The sequence below is a fragment of the Dermacentor andersoni genome, chromosome 9 (genome assembly GCF_023375885.2).
Source record: "Dermacentor andersoni chromosome 9, qqDerAnde1_hic_scaffold, whole genome shotgun sequence".
NCBI classification, from domain to species: Eukaryota; Metazoa; Arthropoda; class Arachnida; order Ixodida; family Ixodidae; genus Dermacentor; species Dermacentor andersoni.
Window position 1 is genome coordinate 10312627 of NC_092822.1, and position 23931 is coordinate 10336557.

At 47.8% G+C, this 23931-nt stretch overlaps 1 protein-coding gene across 1 annotated transcript; it reads right to left on the minus strand.

Moving 5' to 3' along the window:
- LOC126527019 (acid sphingomyelinase-like phosphodiesterase 3b) lies at window positions 1-23260 on the minus strand. The gene is made up of 9 exons (XM_055068746.1): window positions 23254-23260; window positions 22790-23009; window positions 22032-22314; window positions 15259-15388; window positions 8541-8701; window positions 7523-7715; window positions 6657-6727; window positions 5564-5770; window positions 1-426 (listed from the first exon to the last, which is right to left on the minus strand). The coding sequence occupies exons 1-9, from the start codon at window positions 23258-23260 to the stop codon at window positions 1-3; spliced, it is 1698 nt and encodes a 565-aa protein (XP_054924721.1).
- Between the last annotated feature and the right edge of the window lie 671 nt (window positions 23261-23931).

The following is a 23931-nucleotide window of genomic DNA, read 5'->3' on the forward strand; positions in this document are numbered from 1 at the left end:
TCACCAGATTCGCGTATATCGCGCGTATAACCGCATCGTGCTGTTCCTTTTGACGAGCAAGATGAAAGCGACACCGGTGAGCGTCACCGACAGCAGGACGGCCACGTCCAAACATGTCGGGATGGCGTCTACTCCGCGGTCGCGGTTCGTCCTCCAAAGTCGAGCACGGCGGTGCCTGTCGTTTTGCGCGAGACAGGCGGCGTGGGAATCCCGTCTCGACGCGAGGGCAGCGCACAGCATCGTTCGCCTGCAGGCCTTGTCGCACGGCCCAGCGTCCTTGAGGGACGAACTGAAACCGATGTACCGCGACAGCAGCTCGGGCGAACGGGCGATTCCTTTGGCGAGGTCGACCATCGAGGCCGTGCTCAGGTCGGGTACGCCGAGGTCGTTTCTCGCCGAGTACAGGAGCTCCCACTGAGGCTCCTCCTGGATGCACGGCAGAGAGAGTGACTTGTATTTGCGTGACTAAGTTACTGTCTACAGCATTAACTCCCAGGGAGTGCGCAGATAATAAGCAATAACTGTATGCGCTCTCAGCGTTACACGAGGATCTGCGCATTCGGCGTTGCTGCTGGCTATTTTTCAGGGCTCGGCAAATATACTTTTCAAATGTATCACGATACAGATGCAAGATATTGAGGCGTTAAGTATTTGAGATGCAAATACAAGCGAAGCAATTGCATCCGCTAACATATTCGGCATATGTACGTCAAGACACTTACGATACCTAACTTAATTCTTCATTATAGCTCCATTGTAAAGGCCTTTGGAAGTTTACAGGTATTGTGAATTATCTCCAGCTGGCAGACATCCTTCCTTTCGAATTTTATCTATTAAAGGGGCCCTTAACCACTTTCTATCGAAGTCGAGAAATGCATTCGAAGTTAAATTATACTATTTCAGAAATACTTTGCCACAAAAAGGGCTTCAGTGCGTTCAGCAGAAGTGGAGTTATTGGCAATCAAACACCCTTTTCGCAGTACTTCCGCTTCTTCTTCAATGACTTGCACTGCAATGACTTACCTACAATGCTTCGCATACTGGGCGCCACCGTGGTACGGACTTTATCTTCACGCTGACACCACTATTTCCGATTTTAGCTCTTACGACGCGCCAGCGCACTGACCCAAATACCCTTCTTCATTGATGTCAGCTCTTGGCCAATAGCAACCGCGTTTGGAAATCTGCTATATTATGAAATAAAGCGTCGAGAAAAGAGTGAGGAGCAGGCTTCTGTTGAAAAGACAGCGTTTCAGAAAGAACTCAGTACCCTTCTACTCTATGAAGAAGGATGACCACCGAAGCTCTGTATGTGGGCCCCCTATTGGCGAACTGCACCTCCGCCGCGGGTCGGCCCGCCATTGCACTATCTTCGGGATCGGTCCACGTGTGGGGAGTGCTTAACGCCGGCTTCACCTTCGCCGCAGGTCGGCCTAGCAATGCACTTCTTCGGGATCGGCCCACGTATATGGGGAGTTTTGTGTCTACACACGGATACGATCATGGGGGAACTAGCCCTTAACAGCTTAGCTGTAAAATTGGTTACGTATTACAATGAAATAATTAATTAATTAGTTAATTAGTTAATGATGAACGCAGGAGCAGTGGCACGAGCGCGTTCGCGCCGTAGCGCCGAGGGGCGCCAACGAGCCAGCTGTGCAAGACGATGACGCTTGAGCCGATCCTAATGATGATAGTTTTGTGTCTACAAACGGACGTGTCATGTGGGGAACTAGCCCTTAACAGCTTCACTGTAAAATTGGTTACGACGGTGTGTTGTTTAATTAACGATGTCTAACGCGAGAGAAGTGGCACGAGCGCGTTTGCGCCGTAGCGCCGAGGGGCGCCAACGAGCCAGTTGTGCAAGACGACGCTGGAGCGAATTCTAATGATAATAGTTTTGTGTCTACACACGGACGTGATCATGGGGGAACTAGCCCATAACAGCTTAGCTGTAAAATTGGTTACGTATTACAATGAAATAATTAATTAGTTAGTTAATTAGTTAATGATGAACGCAGGAGCAGTGGCACGAGCGCGTTCGCGCCGTAGCACCGAGGGGCGCCAACGAGCCAGCTGTGCAAGAAGACGATGACGCTGGAGCCAATCCTAATGATGATAGTTTTGTGTCTACAGATGGACACGATCCTGGGCGAACTATAGCCCGTAACAGGCGCGCTGTAAAAAATGACTTCGCGCTCCGCTTTCGAGCTTCACGCGCTGCGCACAGCTACAAAATTTGACTGATGGGTTCACAGCAGCGTATGCTATCCGCGGACTGTGTTTATTCGCCAAGGGTGGTTCAGGACCCCTTTAACATGTGCAGAGGTTGTTCGGTGTTCATAACAAATTACTATATCGCAATTTCACAAGAGTCGATGGGGCCGGCTGGACGTGCACCAGATCAGCACAAATTATTTGCGGATACAGTTTTTTTCATGCCGCTTTTATCATCGGTGCGATGCACTGCTTTGCGGTCCATTCATAAAGTGGGCGACACTCGCGGACAACTAGCTGTGGCTGTGAAGCGAAAGCTACGGAGGCACAGTGCGCACAAGTGAGAGCGCTTCTTAAAGGAGTCCCGCGTTTTCATCCACGTTAATTTTAGCTGGGGAAGAGAAAACGTAGATACCTTATTAGCAACAGTTAAATAAGACAAAACACACCACTGAATGTAAAAGCTTACTGATTTCGCTGCTTTTCCCTTCCGCGTCGAGGCAAACGCGAAACTGTCGCACGTAGAAGCTTTTTTAGCGTCTGTACCGAGCAACCAAAAGCACTGTCAAACACTGGCGGACTACTTGGCGCGGTACCATGTGCAGAACTTCCGCACCCGTAGCTTTGCCTTCATAACCACAGAAAGTTGTCCGCAAGTTTAGTGTCATATTTCTGTGCGTTCATTTGCATAGTTTCGTAATTCTCCAACATTATGTAGGCTTCAGTGCGTAGTTTGTATATTGCGTACGTAATAGGTTGCAGCTGTTCTATGGACGTGATATTTTCATAAACAATACATCGCTCTATGTTCCATTTTTGTTTCTAGGCGTGAGTAAGCGGCAGTAAATGTAGATTTGGCTATAAATTTATAATGACTTCGACAAACCAGGAAATGAAACGAACTAGCTTGGTGACACACGTCACCACCCAGTTTTAAAGGAGATGCGCCCATGGTCATCACCAGCATCATGATAACGACATAGCGGCTTTGTAGCAATCTTCACAGTGCGTGTAACTTTACGTGAAGGTTAAAGTTCAAAATGAAGCAGCTAGTACACGCCGCTGATGATTGTCTTGCAAAATGCGCATCTTAATTTCGCTTTGTACCTTTCAGGAAAACAAACGGTAGATGTTTCATATAGGATAGCATACGGACTATCATTAGCAGCGCTCAACTTTTCGGTAGAAGCTTAAAAAAAATATGCATCTCGACCATCGCCACAATTCTCGACAAGCTCATCTTTCAGATTCTCATGGAAGGGCGTCAAAATATGCAAAAGCTGTTCGCAATTTTCGAAAAGCATTGACTCACCCTGTAGAAAATGTGCAAATGTGCAACGAAACTAGGAAGTAAATATTGCGTTAGCGTACACGTTGACATTGTCAGAGGAAATGGTGTTAAACTTAACATTTTACACCCGCCGTGGTTGCTCAGTGGCTATGGTGTTACGCTGCTGAGCACGAGGTCGCGGGATCGAATCCCGGCCACGGCGGCCGCATTTCGATGGGGGCGAAATGCGAAAACACCCGTGTACTTAGATTTAGGTGCACGTTAAAGAACCCCAGGTGGTCAAAATTTCTGGAGTCCTCCACTACGGCGTGCCTCATAATCAGAAAGTGGTTTTGGCACGTAAAACCCCATAATTTAATTTTTTTTTAACATTTTAGACGAAGGAGCAGTATATTGAATACCACGATGGAGAGGAAGTCAGCTATATATATTGAACACCAAAGAATGAAACCAGAAGCGATTTATGGTATTTCAAAGCCCTGAAAACTATTGTTCGAACTCATAAATCAATTGTAAAACCGTTAAACAGGGGACCTTGAGGTGCTAGAAATAAATAACTATAATGGTCTACGTCGCTCTGAACGTGCTTCTAGAGAAGACAATTTACCGTTGACGACTACTGTAGCGTTGACGGTCTGTAGCGTCTTGAAATAGCGCAGAAACAAACGAGCATGTTCTGTTATGTCACGAGCATATCAGTGTAACGAGCATGTCAGTGTAACCATATATATGCAAATAAAGATGTAGTTACTCTTTCGAATATATTGTGTTTAAAACATGATAGGAGAAAAGTAAGTGAACCTGTGGTGGAAAATCGTAAAAGACGGTTAGAATGGTAGAGTTGCCACACGGCCATTGGAGCGAAAGCAAGCTCCGCCTTCCACTGAACACCCTCTCACGGTACTCTCTCATTGTGACAGCAGCCATATTGTTCTGACCCATGTCATCAAGATGATTCCTAATGGTGAACTCCTGACCAAATTTTGCGCACCTGCCGTGATTTAATCTGCCAAATAGTCTCTTTTAGGTCACGTGACTTCAAACAGCATGCCGGCGGGGAGAGAAATGGAGACCGGGCGACCGCGGCGAACAGAATAGGCCGATAAGACACGGCTCTCTTTCTTAGCGTCTGCTCATTGCGCCTTAAATTTCTATTACGAAGCTTCTGTGCAGGTATTTAGCGGCCACTAGACCAGCGCTCGTAAAGGTGCCATAAAACTACTCAAAATTTGCAGTGATGTGCATTGATCCAGATACATTTCTGCACTGTGTAAAAGGCTTTTTTTTGTCAATTTGCTAGCTGGAACAGCAATCCATGCAGCCGTTCCGCGACACGTGTTCAGATGCATTTCTCAAACTGGTTTTAAGCACAAGATTTCTAGCAAAATGGCATGCTCTGAGCACCGGCTTGACTTCCATTATAGAGTTGAGGATTCCACCTAATGACTATAAATAAAAATATAATTAGTAGGATTTTGTTCATTATTAATGCTAGTTCCAGACAACATTCAATTTTCTTAGTCATGATTGGTTATTATAAATATGAGTTAGTGCAAATTGTCTTAGAATAAGCATGAATGAGAGCCGTCAGTGGCTCTGGGCCTCTTTGTGATTTTTGCCGTGAGTGTATCTTGTATCTTAAGATAGACGACACTTCGTATGATGTATCGAAAATACAGATACTGATGAACGTCTTGCCGAATGAATTATGCCACAGATACAAGATACTCAAAGAGTATCTTAAGACAGTATCTGAGATACATGTGTCTTACATAATGCACAGCCCTCCTTTTTTGTGGGCTGCGGGCGGGACCTGTGACGTGGTAAGGGAGAGCTGTGACGTCGCCTTTGCTGGCGAGGAGACAGGATGCTTGAATAATAAGGGCATACGGGCTTTCGTTTGAAGATTCAGCTGTAATATACTTTGCAGGCACAGTCTTCACCGCTTGACCTACGTGCCGGGTCTGCCTGCCTGGAATGACCAAAGTTGGCGAGAGGCCCTTCACGGTCTTCGCTAGATTATATATGGCATTGCGTAAAACAACAAGGGGTTACCTGGTAAAAGGCATCCAAGTTGGCTTTTTCCAAGTCCAGGTAATAGACAGTGTAATCAAGGAGCGCCCCCGTGGCGCGGTGGTAGGTGTAGAGACGTACGCAGGGATTAGTAGGCACCGACTCGGCATGGTAGACCGGATGGCCGCTGCCCCATGGTGTCACAGACCCGGCCAGTTGCACTGAGCTCACCGGAGTGCCTGCGTACGGCTACGACATGGAGCGACACTGTGCATTGACAGAAGCGTAGCTTCGTACAAAGACAAAAAAGAAATGAAACAAGAATACAGAAGAAAACATTATTACACATGGTTTACATTTTCGCTCATGCACATTAAAAATGTAAAAGAAAAATATGGGGGAGTCATATGTTTGAAAGTACTTTTCAAACTTGCAGCAGTTACCGAAACTCGCCGCGTTTAATTGCGGAACTTAAAATGCACGAAGCCAATGTTCTGCATCGATGCATTATGGATACATCGTTCAGAACTTCACCAGCGCAAGCTGAATTCGCGCAACACTCCAAGCAAACGGAACAATAATTCCATACAAACTGTAAATATAATACTTAGTGCTTGTCCACTAAGATGCTTTGTCACGTGCGGCTGATGCAGTTTACAGAAGTGTGATAAGTTTTCAGTGTGGAGCGGGACAACTAAAATGTGGTGATTACATTTTTTCAAGATTTGCTGGTTTTCGACAAGTTTTGCAAAGAACTTAAAATTTTATATGTGTGCTACCAACAGTAAGTAGGAGTGAACTTTTTTTAAAATAGACGGCATATTTTATTTAGATTACTGGAGCAATTGCCCAATGAGCGCGCTTCTGCATTTTAATGGAAATATTCGAGTTGGCCATGAAGGAAGGAAAGCGTAGGAGAGTACCCGGCTAACTCGGATCAGTTGAAGAGTGTGTGGCAGAAGTCACAGGGTCCTTTTCGCAAAGGAGCACTGGGACTAGTATGCTAAAAATTAAAGTTGCCATACCAACCGCGCTCCTGAAGCTCTCGCTACTGCTATCGGCCTCTGACAAGTGAGGTACGATTTTTCGGCCCGTGTCTTTCTCGCAGCATGTTCTGTTCGCGAGACAAGCCAACCTTGGAGTGTGGGGCGTAAGCTTGGAAGTTGTGTTTTGAGCATGTGAGTGTGTCGGCCAGGAACAGACCCACTAAAAGCAATCACGGCGCGAGTCTTCGTCGTCTTCTTCAACGTGCCACGGAAAAACACAGGATCGCGTCTGCTTCACAAAAAAATGTTGCAGCAGTTTCGTAGGCTTTGTTCTGACGCGCGTCAGCAGCACACACTTCCGGTGGCTCGTAGCAATGCAAGTTCAAAGCTCGACTCTGTATCTGCTCCTGCGAGCTGATTGGAGGCGCAAAGGGAGATGGCACAACAACATGGCTGCACTTCCGGCTTGAAAAATGTGACGTCAGGGCCGCTCCTATTTCGCTTCTTTGCTCCATGGAGTTGGCCCTATCTTAAATTTTTCTCCCAAATATATTGTCACGTATGCATTGCTTTGCTTCTTGTAGTATGTCAGTTTTTATTGGAGTGTATCACTGTTATTCAGTTGTGTTTCTGTGCAAAGCGCGCCTACTATATACAAAATTTCTGAAATGTCTTCAGTTCTAAAGCTCTCATCATATCGCGACGCGAACTGTGTTGAACTTTCTCGAAAGTAGGCGAGTACCAGCGATTACTCTGGACTGTTTGGTGATACACGTATAAATATTGGACATACTTGGTACGTCAGTTAGATTCGACGACCGACAACGGTGCTCGCCGCTATCATTGCGATTTGAGTGTTGCTCGTTTATCTAGGCACACGTTCGTTTAGTAGATTATTAACACGTACTGTTAGCAGTGTTTGGTTCTTCACACTCACTACAACGTGAGAATATCAGTATACGGGCACGTTGGCGTAAGCGGTGCGAACACGCACTGAGTGCCCCACGGCGCTCACCATTCCTGTCCGACAAGAGGACGAAGGCGTTGCTGTGCTGGTGGCCGAAAAACTGTCCGGCCACGACGTCCTTGTACTCTGCGATCAGATCCTGGTACTTGTCGTTAATATCATCGAATAACACCATGCGTGCGGTTTCGCCCGCAATAGAGCGGGCAAGGAAGCCAGGTCCAATGTGTCCTGATATGAACACCTGCAAGAGTAATGCAGAGCACCATAGTGAGGATAAGCATTATTGGAGTTAGATCAGTTCACGCAAAGGGCGCAAGACTTCATCATGATGTCGGCGTGCTTCTGTAACAACTCACAGCCCTCGAGTTGGCACTACGTTCTGTCTGCGAGAGTGGGTCAGCCAGGAATGAACAAATGTCATTGAAAAACCCGGCAGAACCCATCTCACGATGAATGTTGCCGCTAATGTAGCTAACATTGAAGCAGCGTGCAGCGACATGCAGCATTGCCACCGCCGAAACACGTCATTTATGAGGCGTGTATGGAGCCCGACTCTTCTCTCGAGCTTGGATGGATAGGTGGATAAGGCTGAACCCTTTAAATCGGGCGGCTGAACACGCCACCTAGCCGTGACTAATATATATTAATCAGTATATTAGTTTCCCTCTGGCCACGCTGCGTCATATAGCTGCGCCGCCGCGAAGTCCGTGCGTGGCGCGTGTTTGAACATATATTCAGACAAGATTGTCAAAGTATATATGACGTGCGTTCGATCCCGCCCAGCATTACTTCTACGCATTTTTGAAGCGGTGCATACCCAGTTTCACATAAACAGTGACTCAAGTTGGCGTGAAAGAGGTTAGAGATAGATGCACCGCAGACGGGATGAAGTTTTCAAAGCATGCTGATCGCATTAGTAAGGGAAGTGGTGTTCTCAGATAAATCATAAATCCACAGGTTGATTCTCCGACACCTGTACAACGTTACCGCTTTGTCACTGAACTACATCGAACTACAATGTAGCATCGCTAAACTAAACAAAATCGCCATTGGCTTGTAACACCACCTTCTGTTCTAGACGCCTTGCGTCGTGCAATTGGTCTCGAAGCCAGGTCATCTGGGGGTCAGTGGGACCAGGACGCGGGCCCTTGTTGACGCTGTACCAGAGAGCCGAGTTGAGGCACACCACTCGAATGTTCTTTGAAAGCGACCGGCTATAGTAGCCACCTGCGCGAAAAATGCGCACGTTAAGGGGAGGAGAGAATCCTGCGTCACAGAACACCTTGCCGAATTGGACGAACAAAAAATCGCAGTTCCGCCGGAAAGGCGAAGCACCGATTTCGATAGAAAATTAGTAGATAGCTGTACGAAGTAAGGATAGTAGTTTTATCGACCGTATAAACGTGTAAACATTCGCTTACTAACTAAATTAACAATGATAGAATGTGTAAGCGTGACTCAATGAGAACATAGAAAGAAACAGACACATGGAGACAGCGCTGTCTTTGTGTGTCTGCTTCGTTCTACGTCCTTGTTCAGTCGCGCTTACACATTCTATCATAGATTCAAACCAACCAGCCCGTCAACGTGTTTTAACTAAGTTAACCAGCACAGTGTCACGTGCGCACAGGTAAACACGAACGCATCTAGATCAATGACAGCGGAACTTGTCTCTGAAAACGCTGGAGTTAGGAATTACGGCAGGAGGCGCGAGCCAATTGACCTCCGTGCATCTGTCGCTTGAACCCGAACGAAACGTCGAAAGCACAACGCATACGAAGCCACGGCGGGATCGAAACTGCGCCACGTCGTAAATCGGGGCTGCGACTTGGTTTTGCAGTGGGTCCCCGCGCACATTGGCCTGCCCGGAAACGAAGCAGCCGACGCCCTTGCGAAGCAAGCTCTCGCGGCTCGCTTCCCCCTCGCCATCTCCGTCACTCGCTTCGACGTGGCCAAGACGGCCATACTGCGCACCCTCCGCGCGCATCATCCTGACTCACGTGTTGCTGCGGGGACGCCCCCTCGCCTCCTCCCCCGCGCCGGCCTCTCCCGCTGGGATCGCTCCTTTCTCCTGCGGCTGCGCGTCGGCTGCTACAGCACGGCCGCCCGATTGCACAGACTGCACGGAACAGGCAGCCCCGCGTGTACGGAATGCGGCGAGGATGAGACACTGGAACACCTTCTCCTGCGTTGCCCATCCTTCGACGTTGAGCGCACCGCGCTCTGTGCTTCATATCGCCGAGTCGGACTACCGTGCAGCACGGAGGGTGATCTTCTATTTCCCGCAGCCCCCGCCTCCATCGCCAAGAGAGCGCTTGCTGCCCTCCTTGGCTTTTGTGACGAGACTCAGCTGAGAGCGCGGCTGTAAGCCCCGCTTTGCTTCTTCTTTAACCTTCTTGTTTTTTTTTCCGCTCTCTTTCATTCTCTCTCTAATCTTTTTCTCCCCACTCCCCTTACCCCGTGCAGTGCTGTTGAGGTGCCCTCCCTTGAGAGACAGTTACGGCACTGCACTTTTCTCTTCCTTTCATCTTAAAATCACTACTACTACTACGAAGCCACCGGCACTACGCGCACTCTGCAAACATCGCAGATCGCTTTAAAGATGAGGCCCGCGGGGCGCGCACTTTAGCCACGTCGCCGATTGCTTTCAAGACACGAGAGCCGGCAACGCGTCCCTACGGCGTCCGCCAAAGGCGTCTACTACGGCGTACGTGATTCGCGTGGCCAACGCCATAGTAGACGCCGCGGTTGTCTCCACTCTATAGAGCGGCGGACGAGGAGGACATCGAGGCATCGTAGCAGCCGCCCGAAAAGAACGCCTCTCCTCCCTCGTCTCACACCCCTGCCTGGCGCGCCACAAGAGGGGGCACGCATCCGGGCCGCGTTTCTCGCTCGCGCACGCGAAAATTAGCCTCGTTCGCCGGCTCACCCTCACATGCTTTCACTCATACGGAACCTCACGGCGACGCCGACGGCGACAGCAGAAATGAGCCTGGAGTGTCCATATAATTGCTATAGCAATAAAAAGAGAAAGCTTTTGCCCATGTATACGAATTTCTTGGTAGGCGTCCATAAACAACAGTGTCAGCTGAGGGTAAACCTCTGAACGCTCTCAAGCATTTCCAACTGCAACATTTGGTTCACGCTTGAATCTTCACGGAGGTCACATCCACCTTCAGGAATTTACAATAAAGGAATACTGACATGGAAATTCCAGCTTTTTATTAATAAAGCGCTTGCATTCCTTGGGTACATCACGCACTTTTTGTGTCCGTCCGTCCGTCCGTCTGTCTGTCTGTCTGTCTGTCGCTAACCGTTTCCTTGCCTACCGGGGTCCCTGCTTAGATTGCGGCCGAATGGTTAGCGTATCGAGCTGCTAGCTGAGGTAACAGGTTTCTAAACAAACCATCGGGTCAACTTGGGTCACTGGGTGTGTATGTGCCAGTGTGTACATACGTGCCTCTCTTCACCGAAGCTCTTTCGAGCTGACATGGGTCGCCTCTATAATGCCGTAATGGTCCTGGGGGTATGCTAAATAAATAAATAAATAAATAAATAAATAAATAAATAAATAATGTAGATGCGGGACTGGATAGGCACCGCTGTTCTAAAGAAAACATTTGACGCTGGCTTGGAGCACTGGTTATGTGCCCTTCAGTTTGTCCTGGTCTTCAATGAACCTCCTTGATACCAACTTGGGTCAGTGGCTGTGTGCAAGTAGGTGTGTGCCAATCTTCAGCGAAATTATTGGACGCCAACTTGGGCAAGTCTGTATGCGCGATTGGGAATGTGCCGCTCGACAACGTCGAAAAAGATCCCCTAAATTGATCCGATGCTGAAGAGAATTGAACCAAAGTCACAAAGGTGTACCAAGGACAGCAACCTGACGCATTAGCAGGTTGTGCCACAAATGCATTGGGTAAGTGACCGCTTTTCAATGAACGCCTTTCACGCCAAGCTTGAGCAAGTTGCGCCAGGAATGCACTACGTATGTGCCAATCTTGAATTAACGTCACGTCAACTTGGGTCACTGGGTATGTGCCACTGAGTGTGGGGAAAGCGAGGGAACGATTCGGGGTGTTCGCAGGCACTGGCGCGCCATGCTTCTCGTCTCGGAGGCCACGCGCGGACTTCTCGGCAGCGTCACTAGGTGGCGCAGCGTGTCCAGAAAGAAGCACGCGAGATGAGCCTGGAAGCCACCTGACACGTTCCTCAGCTTCGCGCGCATCAGTGCTCCATTAACTTCGGATGCCACCCCAAGCTTCGCAGCGGCGGAGCTAGGTGAGTTCGAGAGTTCTTAGCTCTTTCCGTGCCGCGCCCCTTGGGCATCGTTAGCCCACTAACGATGGTCTGAAACGCCGGTTTCGAGACTTCCCGCGCCGCTGACGGACACCCTGCGCTATCGGATGTGAAGGAGGAGAACTATTCATTTGTTTTCCAAGCAGTTAAATTTTTAACCCCTGGCGGTGATTTTTGAACGCGCTCCGCAGTTTGGCGATCGTCAAAATAGAAAGCAAAAATGGCCGCCTCTGGGGAGCGGCGCGTGCGCTTCGAAAGATCGCAGGTCTGGCGATTCCACTGTGTATGTGGCTTATTTTATCAATGGATCGAGCAGCAGCGAGTCTGATGATGCTGCCTTCTCGTCGGACTTTGATTCTGAGAGCGACGACGACGCAAGCCAGCCCGGAACATAGGCAGCCGCAGCCCAGCACGCGGAGCTGTAGTGCTTGCACCTAAATTTTTGTAGTGGAATACCTGTCCAATGAATAAGTTAGATTTTTTTCGGAGATAGTGCCCATTATAGACGGCAATACATTTTGTATATATAAAAATTTTTGTAACATTTTTTCCTTTAGTATATACAAGCGTGTTTTCAAAACTTTGTTCAATTTTATCCCACAATCTTGATTCTGGCAATATATATCTTTTTTATTACATAAATCTCGTTAATAAAATGTTTATGCGTGAAAAGTGCATTAATTCTTCTTTTTGCTTCTTTTTCGTATTACATAAAATGTTGAGTGCAGTAGTTCATTCGGAAAAGGAATCTTGCGTAACCTACAAAAAACACCTATTTTCCTTGTGGTAGGGAAAGAGGCAAGCATGAAAGGGGAGTACAGCTGCAGTACATGCGTCATGCAGTACATGCACATGCGCTGTCCTGCACCTGTGCATGTCCTTTCTATGTGTACGTGTACGTGTCAGATGTAAGTCCGCTGCTTCAATACCAACGTGTGCATGGGCAACGTAGGATTTCAGCCGAATAAGAGAAAGAAAGGCGAATAATCAGCGGTTTCATGTTTCGACGTGTTATACGCAAATGTCACAAAAGGCAATGCAGTGTCCTAATCCTGGTGGTCGGTGAACACCTGCATTGCCAGCATGTCGGTAATTGTTCGGTTTAGTTCCGTCAAGCCATTTGTCTGTGAATGGTACGCCGTGGTCAGTTTGTGTTGCGTCGAGCAAGACAGTAGAATGTCGTCGATCACCTTCGAAAGAAACTGTCTGCCCCGGTCGGTTAAGAGTTGCCGAGGTGCCCCATGCTGAAGAATGATGTTTGGGAGTAAGAAGTCCGCAACGTCGGTCACGCAGCTGGTGCAAAGAGCGCAGGCGATCGCGAATCGCATGGTCTGTAGCGACGGCGACCGATCTGTTTCCTGGGACAGTCAGAGGGAACGGGCTAATTAAGTTGAGGCCGACGCGATGAAACGGCTCATATGGATCGTCGAGAGGCTGAAGATGTCCAACAAGCGGGAGTAATGGCTTTTTCCGGCGCTGACAAAGCTCACAAGAGGCCACGTAACGACGCACCGAGTGGGACATCTCTGGCCCGTAGAACCGACGGCGTGCGCGATCGTATGTGCGCGAAACTCCGAGGTGCCCCGCTGTTGGCGCATCATTAAGTAGGGTCAGAACAGTTCAGCGGAGGTGTGTCGGGATCACAAGTAAGATGTCAGGGCCATCAGAAAGCAAACTGCGACCATGTAATGTCATCGTGCAGCACAAAGAGGTGGAGAGAGGCATCAGGAGTCTTGGAGTTGACATGGTCGATAATCTTGCGTAGTGCAGCAGCAATATTGAAGATTTCAGAAATGACAAGCACGCAAGGACTATAGTTGTTCGGTGCAGGTTGCGGTTGGTCGACAGGGTACCAGGAAAGGCAGTCGGCATCCCTTTGCAAACGGCTGGGCTTGTAGATGAATGCGTACGAGTATTCTTGAAGCCGTAATGCGCCCTAGGCGATCCGCGGGATCTTTGAGTGAAGATAGCCAGCAGAGAGCGTGAGGGTCAATGACGACGGTAAAAGTTCTTCCGTACAGATATGGGCGAAATTTTGCCACGGCCCATATGCAAAAGCGAGACACCCTCTGCAATGGGATAATTTCGCTCAGCGGCGGAAAGGAGGCGGCTGGTATGCGCAATAACAGAATCCTGACCACGTTGATACTGAGCCAGAACAGCGCCGATGCCGTGGCCACTTGTCAGTACGGACTTCCGTGGGAGCAGAATCGTCAAAGGGAGCCAACACAGGTGACACAAGAAGTAGCGCGATGAGCTGCGAAAAGATGGACGTTTGGGCAGGACCCCAGGTGAAAGGAACGTTTTTCTTGAGCAGGCATGTGAAAGGCCGTCCTAATTCTGCAATGTCTCTCACAAAGCGACGAAAGTAAGAGCAGAGGCCAGAAAACGAGCGGACGTCTTGCGAAGAACGGGGTGTTGGAAAGTTGGTAACAGCGCGTGCTTTGGGAGGGCCAGGTCGGATACCGGCTGCATCAACAAGATGGCCAAGTACAATGACCTCCCGGCGGCCGAAACGCGATTAGAAGTTTAGTTGAAGCCGGGTGTCGCGAAGTAGCTGCAATATAGCCGACAGTCGTTGGAGATGACTGGGAAATGTAGGCGGAAAAACGACGATGTCGTCAAGGTAACCTAAGCAAGTAGGCCGCTTGAACCCGCCAAGGAGGGAGTCCATCATTCTTTCAAATGTTGCTGGGGCATTACACAACCCAAAGGACATGACTTTAAACTGGTAGAGCCCATCCGGTGTAATGAAAGAGGTCTTTTTCCGATCCTGCTCGTCAACGGCAATTTGCAAATAGCCGGACCGAAGATCTATGGAAGAAAAGTGCCTCGCGCCGAGGCGAGAATCAAACGCATCGTCTATTCGTGGCAAAAAGTAGACGTCCTTTTTTTGTAATCTTCTTGAGGTGCCGATAGCCTATGCAGAACCACCAGGTGTTGTCTTTTTTTCTGACAAGCACCACAGGGGACGCCCAAGGACTCGCAGATGTTTCAATGATGTCCTTAGTCAGCATTTTCTCAACTTCTGTTTGAATTACACGGCGTTCGGAAGCAGACAGTCGGCAAGCACGCCTATGAATTCCCAGTATTGATGCGATGAGTTACGAGTGATGTCTGCCCAAAATGCGGTGAACAAAAATTAAAAACATCGCGGTAAGAAGCTAATAGGCGGCGGTAATCTTCTGACTGAGAAGAGGAAAGGTCAGGGGTAATCATACTGTCAAGAGGGTCGTGAAGCGTAGTACTTGTGTCCAGGCTTCCAGGTGACGACTTTGGAGCATCCTTAATCGGGGCCAGAGGGTCGTGTACGTATAAAGGTGACATGCTGCCCAGCGTGATGCCTTCGGGAAGAAATTATGGTGTGCGTTCAAAATTAAGAATAGGTATACACGCCCGTTACTCCGCAACAGTCACAACAGAGAGAAGGAGCGCAACACACCGCATCAAAAGAGTGTCTAGAGAAGGCGAAATCACATAGTCACTGTCAAAAACAGGGGGCTCTGAGGTCAACATGATGTACGTCGCGGTGGCTGGTCGCAGACGAACGAACCTGACGCCACATAAACGGGGTGGCGACTCGTGGTTCAGGTCGGATGCAGAAGAGAGTTCTAACTGTGGAAGGCCAGATGAGCAGTCATCGAGGGCAGAATGGGTGCTTGGGAAGTCATGGCCAAGGATGACGTCATGGGGACACTGGTGTAGAACAGCGAATAGAACTGAGGTCTGGTGGCCATCGAAGGACACGCGCAGGAAGGGCATGCGCAATATGAAGGTTTCAGACCTAGAAACATTGAAAAAACAAACAAGCAATGGGGATCCTCAGAGTGCTTTAAATAATTTACTGTAGTAGCTCTTGTATGAACCAGTTTCAGATCAGTTTCCCAGGAGATACATTAACTAGAGCACTGTACGGGCCCGGGACGACCCGTAAGTCCGGGTCCGGCCCGGCCCGGGCTCACGCATGAGGTCGCGCGCCCGGGCCGTACTCGGACCCGCTCATTAAGGGGCTGAAGCCGTGCATTCGAGCACACGTGAACGTTATGCATTCCATGGTCCAAGGCATTCTGTGCCAAGCAGAACTGACACGTGCAAAGAGCATACCTTAGCAAAGAAAGCATAAAAACAGATGTTCTATTTTTTTCTACAAAAAAGAAACATTGTTCGCACGTAAAAAAATAAATAAATTGCACAAAAAGCCGCTCTTCAAACCATTTCCCTTTTACCGCTTTTGCGATGGTACTATTAGAACTATTGATGCTACTATATTATTTTAGTGCTAACGCAAGGGCTGTCTCTTCCTACTTGTGCGTTTATATTATGCTGCATGCTCGTGAATTCGACTGTTTGTATGCAGGGTGTCCCAACTTACTTTAACCAGAGTTTAAAAATATGCCAATGCCACGTAGCTGGACAGAACAAAGGTAATGTTGTTTGCCGTTGCTTGGATATACTCAATGTATTATTTTTCAATTCCGTCTAATTATATAATTAGTCTGAATTAATTAACTTCTCAAATATTAGAATTCGGTGATAAGTGTCAATGAGAAAATTGTAGGGCGGTATGAAAAACTCCCGATACATCTTTCTGTTCCTCCATACGTGCTAGACAAAAGTGTTTTTCCGAGTGTGAAAGAAGCTCGCGAATACACGCAAAATGCCTCGAGTGGAATTTGTCTTGTACTGCTACATTGGGTCGAGCAATGAGCAACAGCGTAAGCAGACTAATGAGATGTTCATTTATATTGCAAATAAATAAAGGGGCTCTGGGGCTTGCAGCTATTACTTCTAGAGCTTCAAAGTCCAAGACCTTCATTTAATGCAAGCAATGAGATGTCGAAAATGTCACACCACTACTGCTTTCAGGCCCTTTACAAGCATTGGGAAGGTTCTCTACCGGCTGGTGCGGTGTCCATTCGCTACACCAAGGTTCATTAAAGATCTTGTAATTAACGTGCAAGGGACATTCTTTAAAAGAAGCTGGTTATGTTCGACTGAGAGAGAGAGATCGAGACAAAGTAAAGGCAACGATTTTAACCAGAAAGAGTCTGCTTTGCTACCCCGCACGTGGAAAGAAATCCGAGGATACCTAAGTACTACTTCTCCGTTGTGAATACAAAATCATCATCATCATCAACAACAACATCATCAACAACATCATCATCCTAGTTACGCCCACTGCAGGGCAAAGGCCTCTCCCACACTTCTCCAACTACCCCGGTCATGTCCTAATTGTGGCCATGTTGTCCCTGCAAACTTCTTAATCTCATCCGTCCACCTTGCTTTCTGCCGTCCCCTGCTACGCTTCCCTTCCCTTGGAATCCAGTCTGTAACCCTTAATGACCGTCGGTTATCTTCTCTCCTCATTACATGTCCTGCCCATGCCCATTTCGTTTTCTTGATTTCAACTAAGATGTCATTAACTCGCGTTTGTTCCCTCACCCAATCAGCTCTCTTCTTATCCCTTAACGTTACATCTATCATTCTTCTTTCCATAGCTCGTTGCGTCGTCCTCAATTTAAGTAGAACCCTTTTCGTAAGCCTCCAGGTTTCTGCCCCGTACGTGAGTACTGGTAAGACACAGCTGTTATACACTTTTCTCTTGAGGTATAATGGCAACCTGCTGTTCATGATCTGAGAATGCCTGCCAAACGCACCCCAGCCCATTCTTATTCTTCTGATTATTTCAGTCTCATGGTCCGGATCCGCGGTCCCTACTTGTTCTAAGTAGATGTATTCCCTTACCACTTCCAGTGCCTCGCTACCTATCGTAAACTGCTGTTCTCTTCCGAGACTGTTAAACATTACTTTAGTTTTCTGCAGAATAATTTTCAGACCCACCCTTCTGCTTTGCCTCTCCAGGTCAGTGAGCATGCATTGCAATCGGTGCCCTGAGTTACTAAGCAAGGCAATATCATCAGCGAATCGCAAGTTGCTAAGGTATTCTCCATTAACTCTTATACCCAATTCTTCCCAATCCAGGTCGCTGAATACCTCCTGTAAACACGCTGTGAATAGCATTGGAGAGATCGTATCTCCCTGCCTGACGCCTTTCTTTATTGTGATTTTGTTGCTTTCTCTATGGAGGACTACGGTGGCTGTAGAGCCGCTATAGATATCTTTCAGTATACTTACATACGGCTCGTCTGCACCCTGATTCCGTAATGCCTCCATGACTGCTGAGGTTTCGACTGAATCAAACGCTTTCTCGTAATCAATGAAAGCTATATATAAGGGTTAGTTATATTCCGCACATTTCTCTATCACGTGAGTGATAGTGTGAATATAGTCTATTGTTGGGTAGCCTTTACGAAAACCTGCCTGGTTCCTTGGTTGACAGAAGTCTAAGGTATTCCTGATTTTATTTGCGATTACCTTAGTAAATACTTTGTAGGCAACGGACAGTAAGCTGATCGGTGTATAATTTTTCAAGTCTTTGGCGTCCCCTTTCTTGTGGATTAGAATTATGTTAGCGTTCTTCCAAGATTCCGGTACGCTCGAAGTCATGAGGCATAGTGTATATAGGGCGGCCAATCTTTCTAGGACAGTGTTCCCACCATCCTTCAACAAATCTGCTGTTACCTGATCCTCCCCAGCTGCCTTCCCCCTTTGCATAGCTCCCAAGGCGTTCTTTACCTCTTCCGGCGTTACTTGTGGGATTTCAAGTTCCTCTAGACTATTCTCTCTCACCTTATCGTCGTGGGTGTTACTGGTACTGTATAAATCTCTATAGAACTCCTCAGCCACTGAACTATCTGATCCATATTAGTGATGATATTGCCGGCTTTGTCTCTTAGCGCGTACATGTGATTCTTGCCTATTCCCAGTTTCTTCCTCACTGATTTTAGGCTTCCTCCGTTCCTGAGAGCATGTACAATTCTATCCATATTATACATCCTTATGTCAGATGTCTTACGCTTGTTGATTAATTTGGAAAGTTCTGCCCGTTCTAATCTAGCTGTAGGGTTAGAGGCTTTCATACATTCGCGCTTCTTGATCAGATCTTTCGTCTCCTGCGATAGCTTACTGGCATCCTGTCTAACGGAGTTACCACCGACTTCTATTGCACACTCCTTAATAATGCCCATAAGATTGTTGTTCATATCTTCAACGCTAAGGTCCTCTTCATGAGTTAAAGCAGAATACCTGTTCTGTAGTTTGATCCGGAATTCCTCTATTTTCCCTCTTACCGCTAACTCATTGATCGGCTTCTTATGTGCCAGTTTCTTCCGTTCCCTCCTCAAGTCTAGGCTAATTTGAGTTCTTACCATCCTATGGTCACTGCAGCGCACTTTGCCGAGCACGTCCACATCTTGTATGATGCAAGGGTTAGCGCAGATTATAAGGTCTATTTCATTTCTAGTCTCGCCAATCGGGCTCCTCCACGTCTACTTTCGGCTATCCCGCTTACAGGAGAAGGTATTCATTATCCGCATATTATTCTGTTCCGCAAACTCTACTAATATCTCTCCCCTGCTATACCTAGAGCCTATGCCATATTCCCCCACTGACTTGTCTCCAGCCTGCTTCTTGCCTACCCTGGCATTGAAGTGGCCCATCAGTATAGTGTATTTAGTTTTGACTACACCCATCGCCGATTCCACGTCTTCATAGAAGCTTTCGACTTCCTGGTCATCATGACTAGATGTAGGGGCGTAGACCTGTACGACCTTCAATATGTACCTCTTATTAAGTTTCCCAACAAGACCTGCCACCCTCTCGTTAATGCTATAGAATTACTGTATGTTACCAGCTATATCCTTATTAATCAGGAATCCGACTCCTAATTCTCGTCTTTCCGCTAAGTCCCGGTAGCACAGGACATGCCCGCTTTTTAGCACTTCATATGCTTCTTTTGTCCTGCTAACTTCACCGAGCCCTATTATATCCCATTTGCTGCCCTCTAATTCCTCCAATGGCACTGCTAGACTCGCCTCACAAGATAACGTTCTAGCAGTAAACGTTGCCAGGTTCAGATTCCAATGGCGGCCTGTCCGGAACCATGGATTCTTAGCACCCTCTGCTGCGTCGCAGGTCTGACCGCCACCGTGGTCAGTTGCTTCGCAGCTGCTGGGGACTGAGGGCTGGGGCGTTTGATTGTTGTATTCATATAGGAGGTTGTGGCCAAGTACTGCACCAGGGTGGCCAATCCTGCTCTGGTGAGGGAGCGCGTTACCGGCTGTGGTCACCGGGATCAGGCCGCACTCCAGGCCTGTTTATGCAATTTTATCAACACGCGGATTTTTTTTTAATCCGGTGGAAAATTGCGCGACACCGGGATTCGAACCATGGTCCTCTTGCACGCGAGGCGGATGCTCTACCTCTACGCCACCGCTGCACCGAGGCGAAAGCAATAATGTACAATTGAACGGCGCTGAGCGGTACTTCGAGTTTTGCGTTGCGAGTAATGTGCCGTCGCGGTACGTGCTGCCCGAGCCAGCAAGCAGCAGCAGCCGGCGGTGCCAGCGCCGCGTGCCACCGACGTGGCGATGCCCTCTCCCCTCACGAAACGCATGGCGCGCTATCGGCCCAGCAGGTGTTTTCTTTCGTCCGCTCTGCCAGCGTGCCTTCTGGATAGCAGAAGGCATGTTCACTTCGATCCATGACGTCAGGCTTCCTTGCCTGACTGCCATAAAATCTAATGGGGATGCTTCCGAGTAAGTTGCGGTGATTTTGACGTCACCGCTTTCGTCACGCCCAACTTGACAGTGGAAATTTCGGTCCAAGTAGCATGACGTCACAAAGCAGCGTGCATGACGGTACCCACTGGGTCCGTCGTGGACGATCGAAACACAAAAGCAGTTAGGACACGTATACAGTTTTCAACTACGGACCAACTTGCCCAATTCTAGGTGCAATCAGCTAAAGGTTCCTACAAATAACCGTTGCCGTCACCCAGCTAGGTCACGTACTCGTGACCTAGCTGGGTGTCCACATCCGCCGCGTAGGTTTGTGATTGGTGGCGCTGGCTAACACTCCTAGGGTTAGTTCTAGTAGCAAAACATAAATACCCCAGAAGGTGGTTGGGAAAACGGCGCCGCGGTAGTTCAATCGGTAAGAGCATCGCAGGCGTAATTCGAAGACTTGGGTTCGTAACCCACCTCCGACCAGTTGTTTTTTTTCATCCACTTTCATTTCCGTTGATTTATCATTTCTTTAATTCATTTAGTAAGTACAGGTACTTCCGCGTATGTTATCCTTGGTGTCATCTTTTGTTGGCTTCTTTGATATGATTAATAAAAATCGAGAACCTCGCTTCCCTTTCTTCTCGTTCATTATACGTAACCAAGTCACTTACACATGTAACGGTGTACAGATGGACAGTGTATGGAAGGTGAGGAAGACAAAGAACAATGCCAGTGTTCGGGCGATCATATTTGACATATACATGCTCTGAAAAATAATTAATAGAGTAGCATAATACCAACAATGGTTTTGTAAGTTTAGGAATATGATGGCGTTATGCGCGACATCTACATACTATGTTACCGCTGGTGATGCGGTTATATTTATTTATTTATTTATTTATTTATTTATTTATTTATTTGTATTACCGCCATGGCCTGAAGGCGTTAAAGAAGAGCGTGCGTTTGTGCAATCATACGAAGCACACGGTATGGTTGCGTGGAGTAAAGAGATGTTTTCGACAGCAGAATTGAAACGCGTCAGTTATATCAGCAGCGGACTGTTAACTAACATAAAATATTGTACGTAGGCTCCTCCGGTGGCACTGGCGTAACATTGTTCAAGGACATTTGCTACGTCTGTTAAACAGGTGTAAAAATGTAACCGGAGGGCGCGAAGGTAGGAAAAACATTATGGGGGTTTTACGTGCCAAAAGCACTTTCTGATTATGAGGCACGCCGTAGTGGAGGACTCTGGAAATTTTGACCACCTGGGGTTCTTTAACGTGCACCTAAATCTAAGTACACGGGTGTTTTCGCATTACGCCCCCATCGAAATGTGGCCGCCGTGGCCGGGATTCGAGCCCACGACCTCGTATTCAGCGGCCCAAGAAGGTAGAAATGAGTGCCGCGACTATGCTCGGTGCCCGAGACGTGTAGTTTACTAAAAGCTTGCTCAGGTACGGTGAAATTTTTTTTTAATACCGCGTCGTAAAATCAGCACCACCGAAGTGGCAAGGAAAATTGTGTAAAAGGGTTTTCGTAAACGTATTCTAGTTCTTGGCTTTTACTTGACAGCTTCGGCCCCTCTAACTCTACTACACCATAGGGATAATCAGTCTTCTGCTGGTTACTACAGTAAGTACCCCGGGCGGTCTACTTGCCTCACCTCGCTCGAAAGTGCTCCACCCGTCTTCAAGGAGTAGCTGGTTGAAGCCGGCTTCGCTGAGAAATGCTCGGTAGTGCGCGGCGTCCTCGGATTCCAAGGCGTTTGCCGGAACCCAGTCGTGGTTTCCCAAAGTGGGCAGCAGAAGGGCCCGGTGTCGCTGCGCGTGGCGCGACAGCGCAGCTCTGATCCAGTCCGTCTGGCTGTACAGAGCCGGCCACGTGATCCCCTTCGTGTGGGGCATGTTGTCCCTGTAACGCGCCCAGTGGCACGGGCCAGTGTATCGCCGGGCGGCTCACTGCTGTCTTCAACTTGTCAAGCGGCACGAACGGCAGGACACAGGCGCCGTCTATCAACTGATAGTTCTATTAGTCCAGGTGAAAGAATATTCACCTTTGAAACGCCAGGAAAAAATATATAGTAATCAAAGCTACATCAAAATATGATAATTAAGGGTGAAAAAGGAAGCTTGGCGCTATTTTTCGACTATATGCGGACTGTTTCTCGGTTGCTTAGTGAAGGATGTAGCCTGGGATTAAATGAATAAATGAATGAATGAATGAATGAATGAATGAATGAATGAACGAGTAAATAAATAAATAAATAAATAAATAAATAAATAAATAATTAAATCAAGTTCTTTAGCTCACCTAGTGGGTCTTAGCGGTGAGGATAACAACCGGCGCCTTCGTCAAGTGTTCGAGGTGGTCACTCGATAATGCTTACCCTGTCCATAGTATGAAATCTACGTCGGGCTTGATCCGTTCCATGGCAGCAAAGGTGGACACTGCCAGTAGTTTGGGAGTGTTACAAAGGTAGTCTCCGTACGGCCCAACAGCCCGCAAGCCACTCGGTCCCTTATCAATACGATGGCATGAGAGTTTACGAGAGCCCCGGATTGAGTAGTCTCTGTCTACGTGGAGGTCAGTCACGTGCCAGAAGTAGCCTGTCGTAAAAGAAAGCAGTCAAATCAAATTGTGTACGAGCCGTCTAGTTCCGTATACGCGCTCGTCGCCGCCCATGCGAGCGAAGAAAAGTTAGACCTGAAGTTAGGGTTCAGTTACTGAAACCTGAACACAAACGATACTTCTTTTAGTCGAATGTTTGCCTTGGCGCGCACGTATTATATTTATTTGATATCACATTCCCGTTTCCTATTTATTTAGAAAGCGTCTTCAAGTTAGCCTTGCCGATCATGCCTCGGGTCACTGCCTGACGGGGCGTGCACCGCGTCGGCGGTTAGCCTCTGAGCGTGTATCGACGGGATATCGACCGCGGCATATTTTTGACGCAGCGAGCGTTCTAAGATCGAAAGGAACAATGGAAGCTACGCTTAATTAAGGAGTAATTGCTTGCCTCCCAGCTGCACTGGAAACAAATTCTAGGTCACCTGTACAGAAAAAAGAACAGGAAAAATAAACCTTTGAAGCTTGTCTTGTCCCTCAAGAGCAACTGTCATCAATCTTGCGTACATTGCTTTCCTTAAGACCTTGCGCTTTCTACATTCTTGTCAGGGATGCTACTTCACGATGATACGTGGATGCTGCGTTAGAGAAAAGATGTGCACGGAATATAAAGAACCATTACTGTTCGGGGACAAGGTAAACTTTAAAGGTGCAAGTTTTCTTTTAGATTGCAGGCCTGAGGTGGCACATATCCACGATTAAAAGGCATGTCATCGTAACGCAATACACGCTCCAAGAACGAAGACAACGCTGACTACTAAGTTTTGAGGAGTAATTGTATGTCTCGCATTGAATTCTCTTTTCGACACCTCTCGTACTGCGCGAAAAGTACCTTGACTCTACACGGGCGCAAGCAGAGTACACATATTCCATAGGAAGAGCGCAACGTATTTCGTAAGAGTG

Excerpts from the sequence above, each read along its gene's own strand:
- LOC126527019 (XM_055068746.1), bottom strand. Across the intron at positions 15,389-22,031 it reads CGCCCGGGGTACTTACTGTA|TTAGAACTCTCTTCTGCATC; the intron begins GTAACCAGCAGA and ends GGCCTTCCACAG. Across the intron at positions 6,728-7,522 it reads CCTCTTGTCGGACAGGAATG|TGGGTCTGTTCCTGGCCGAC; the intron begins GTGAGCGCCGTG and ends GATTGCTTTTAG.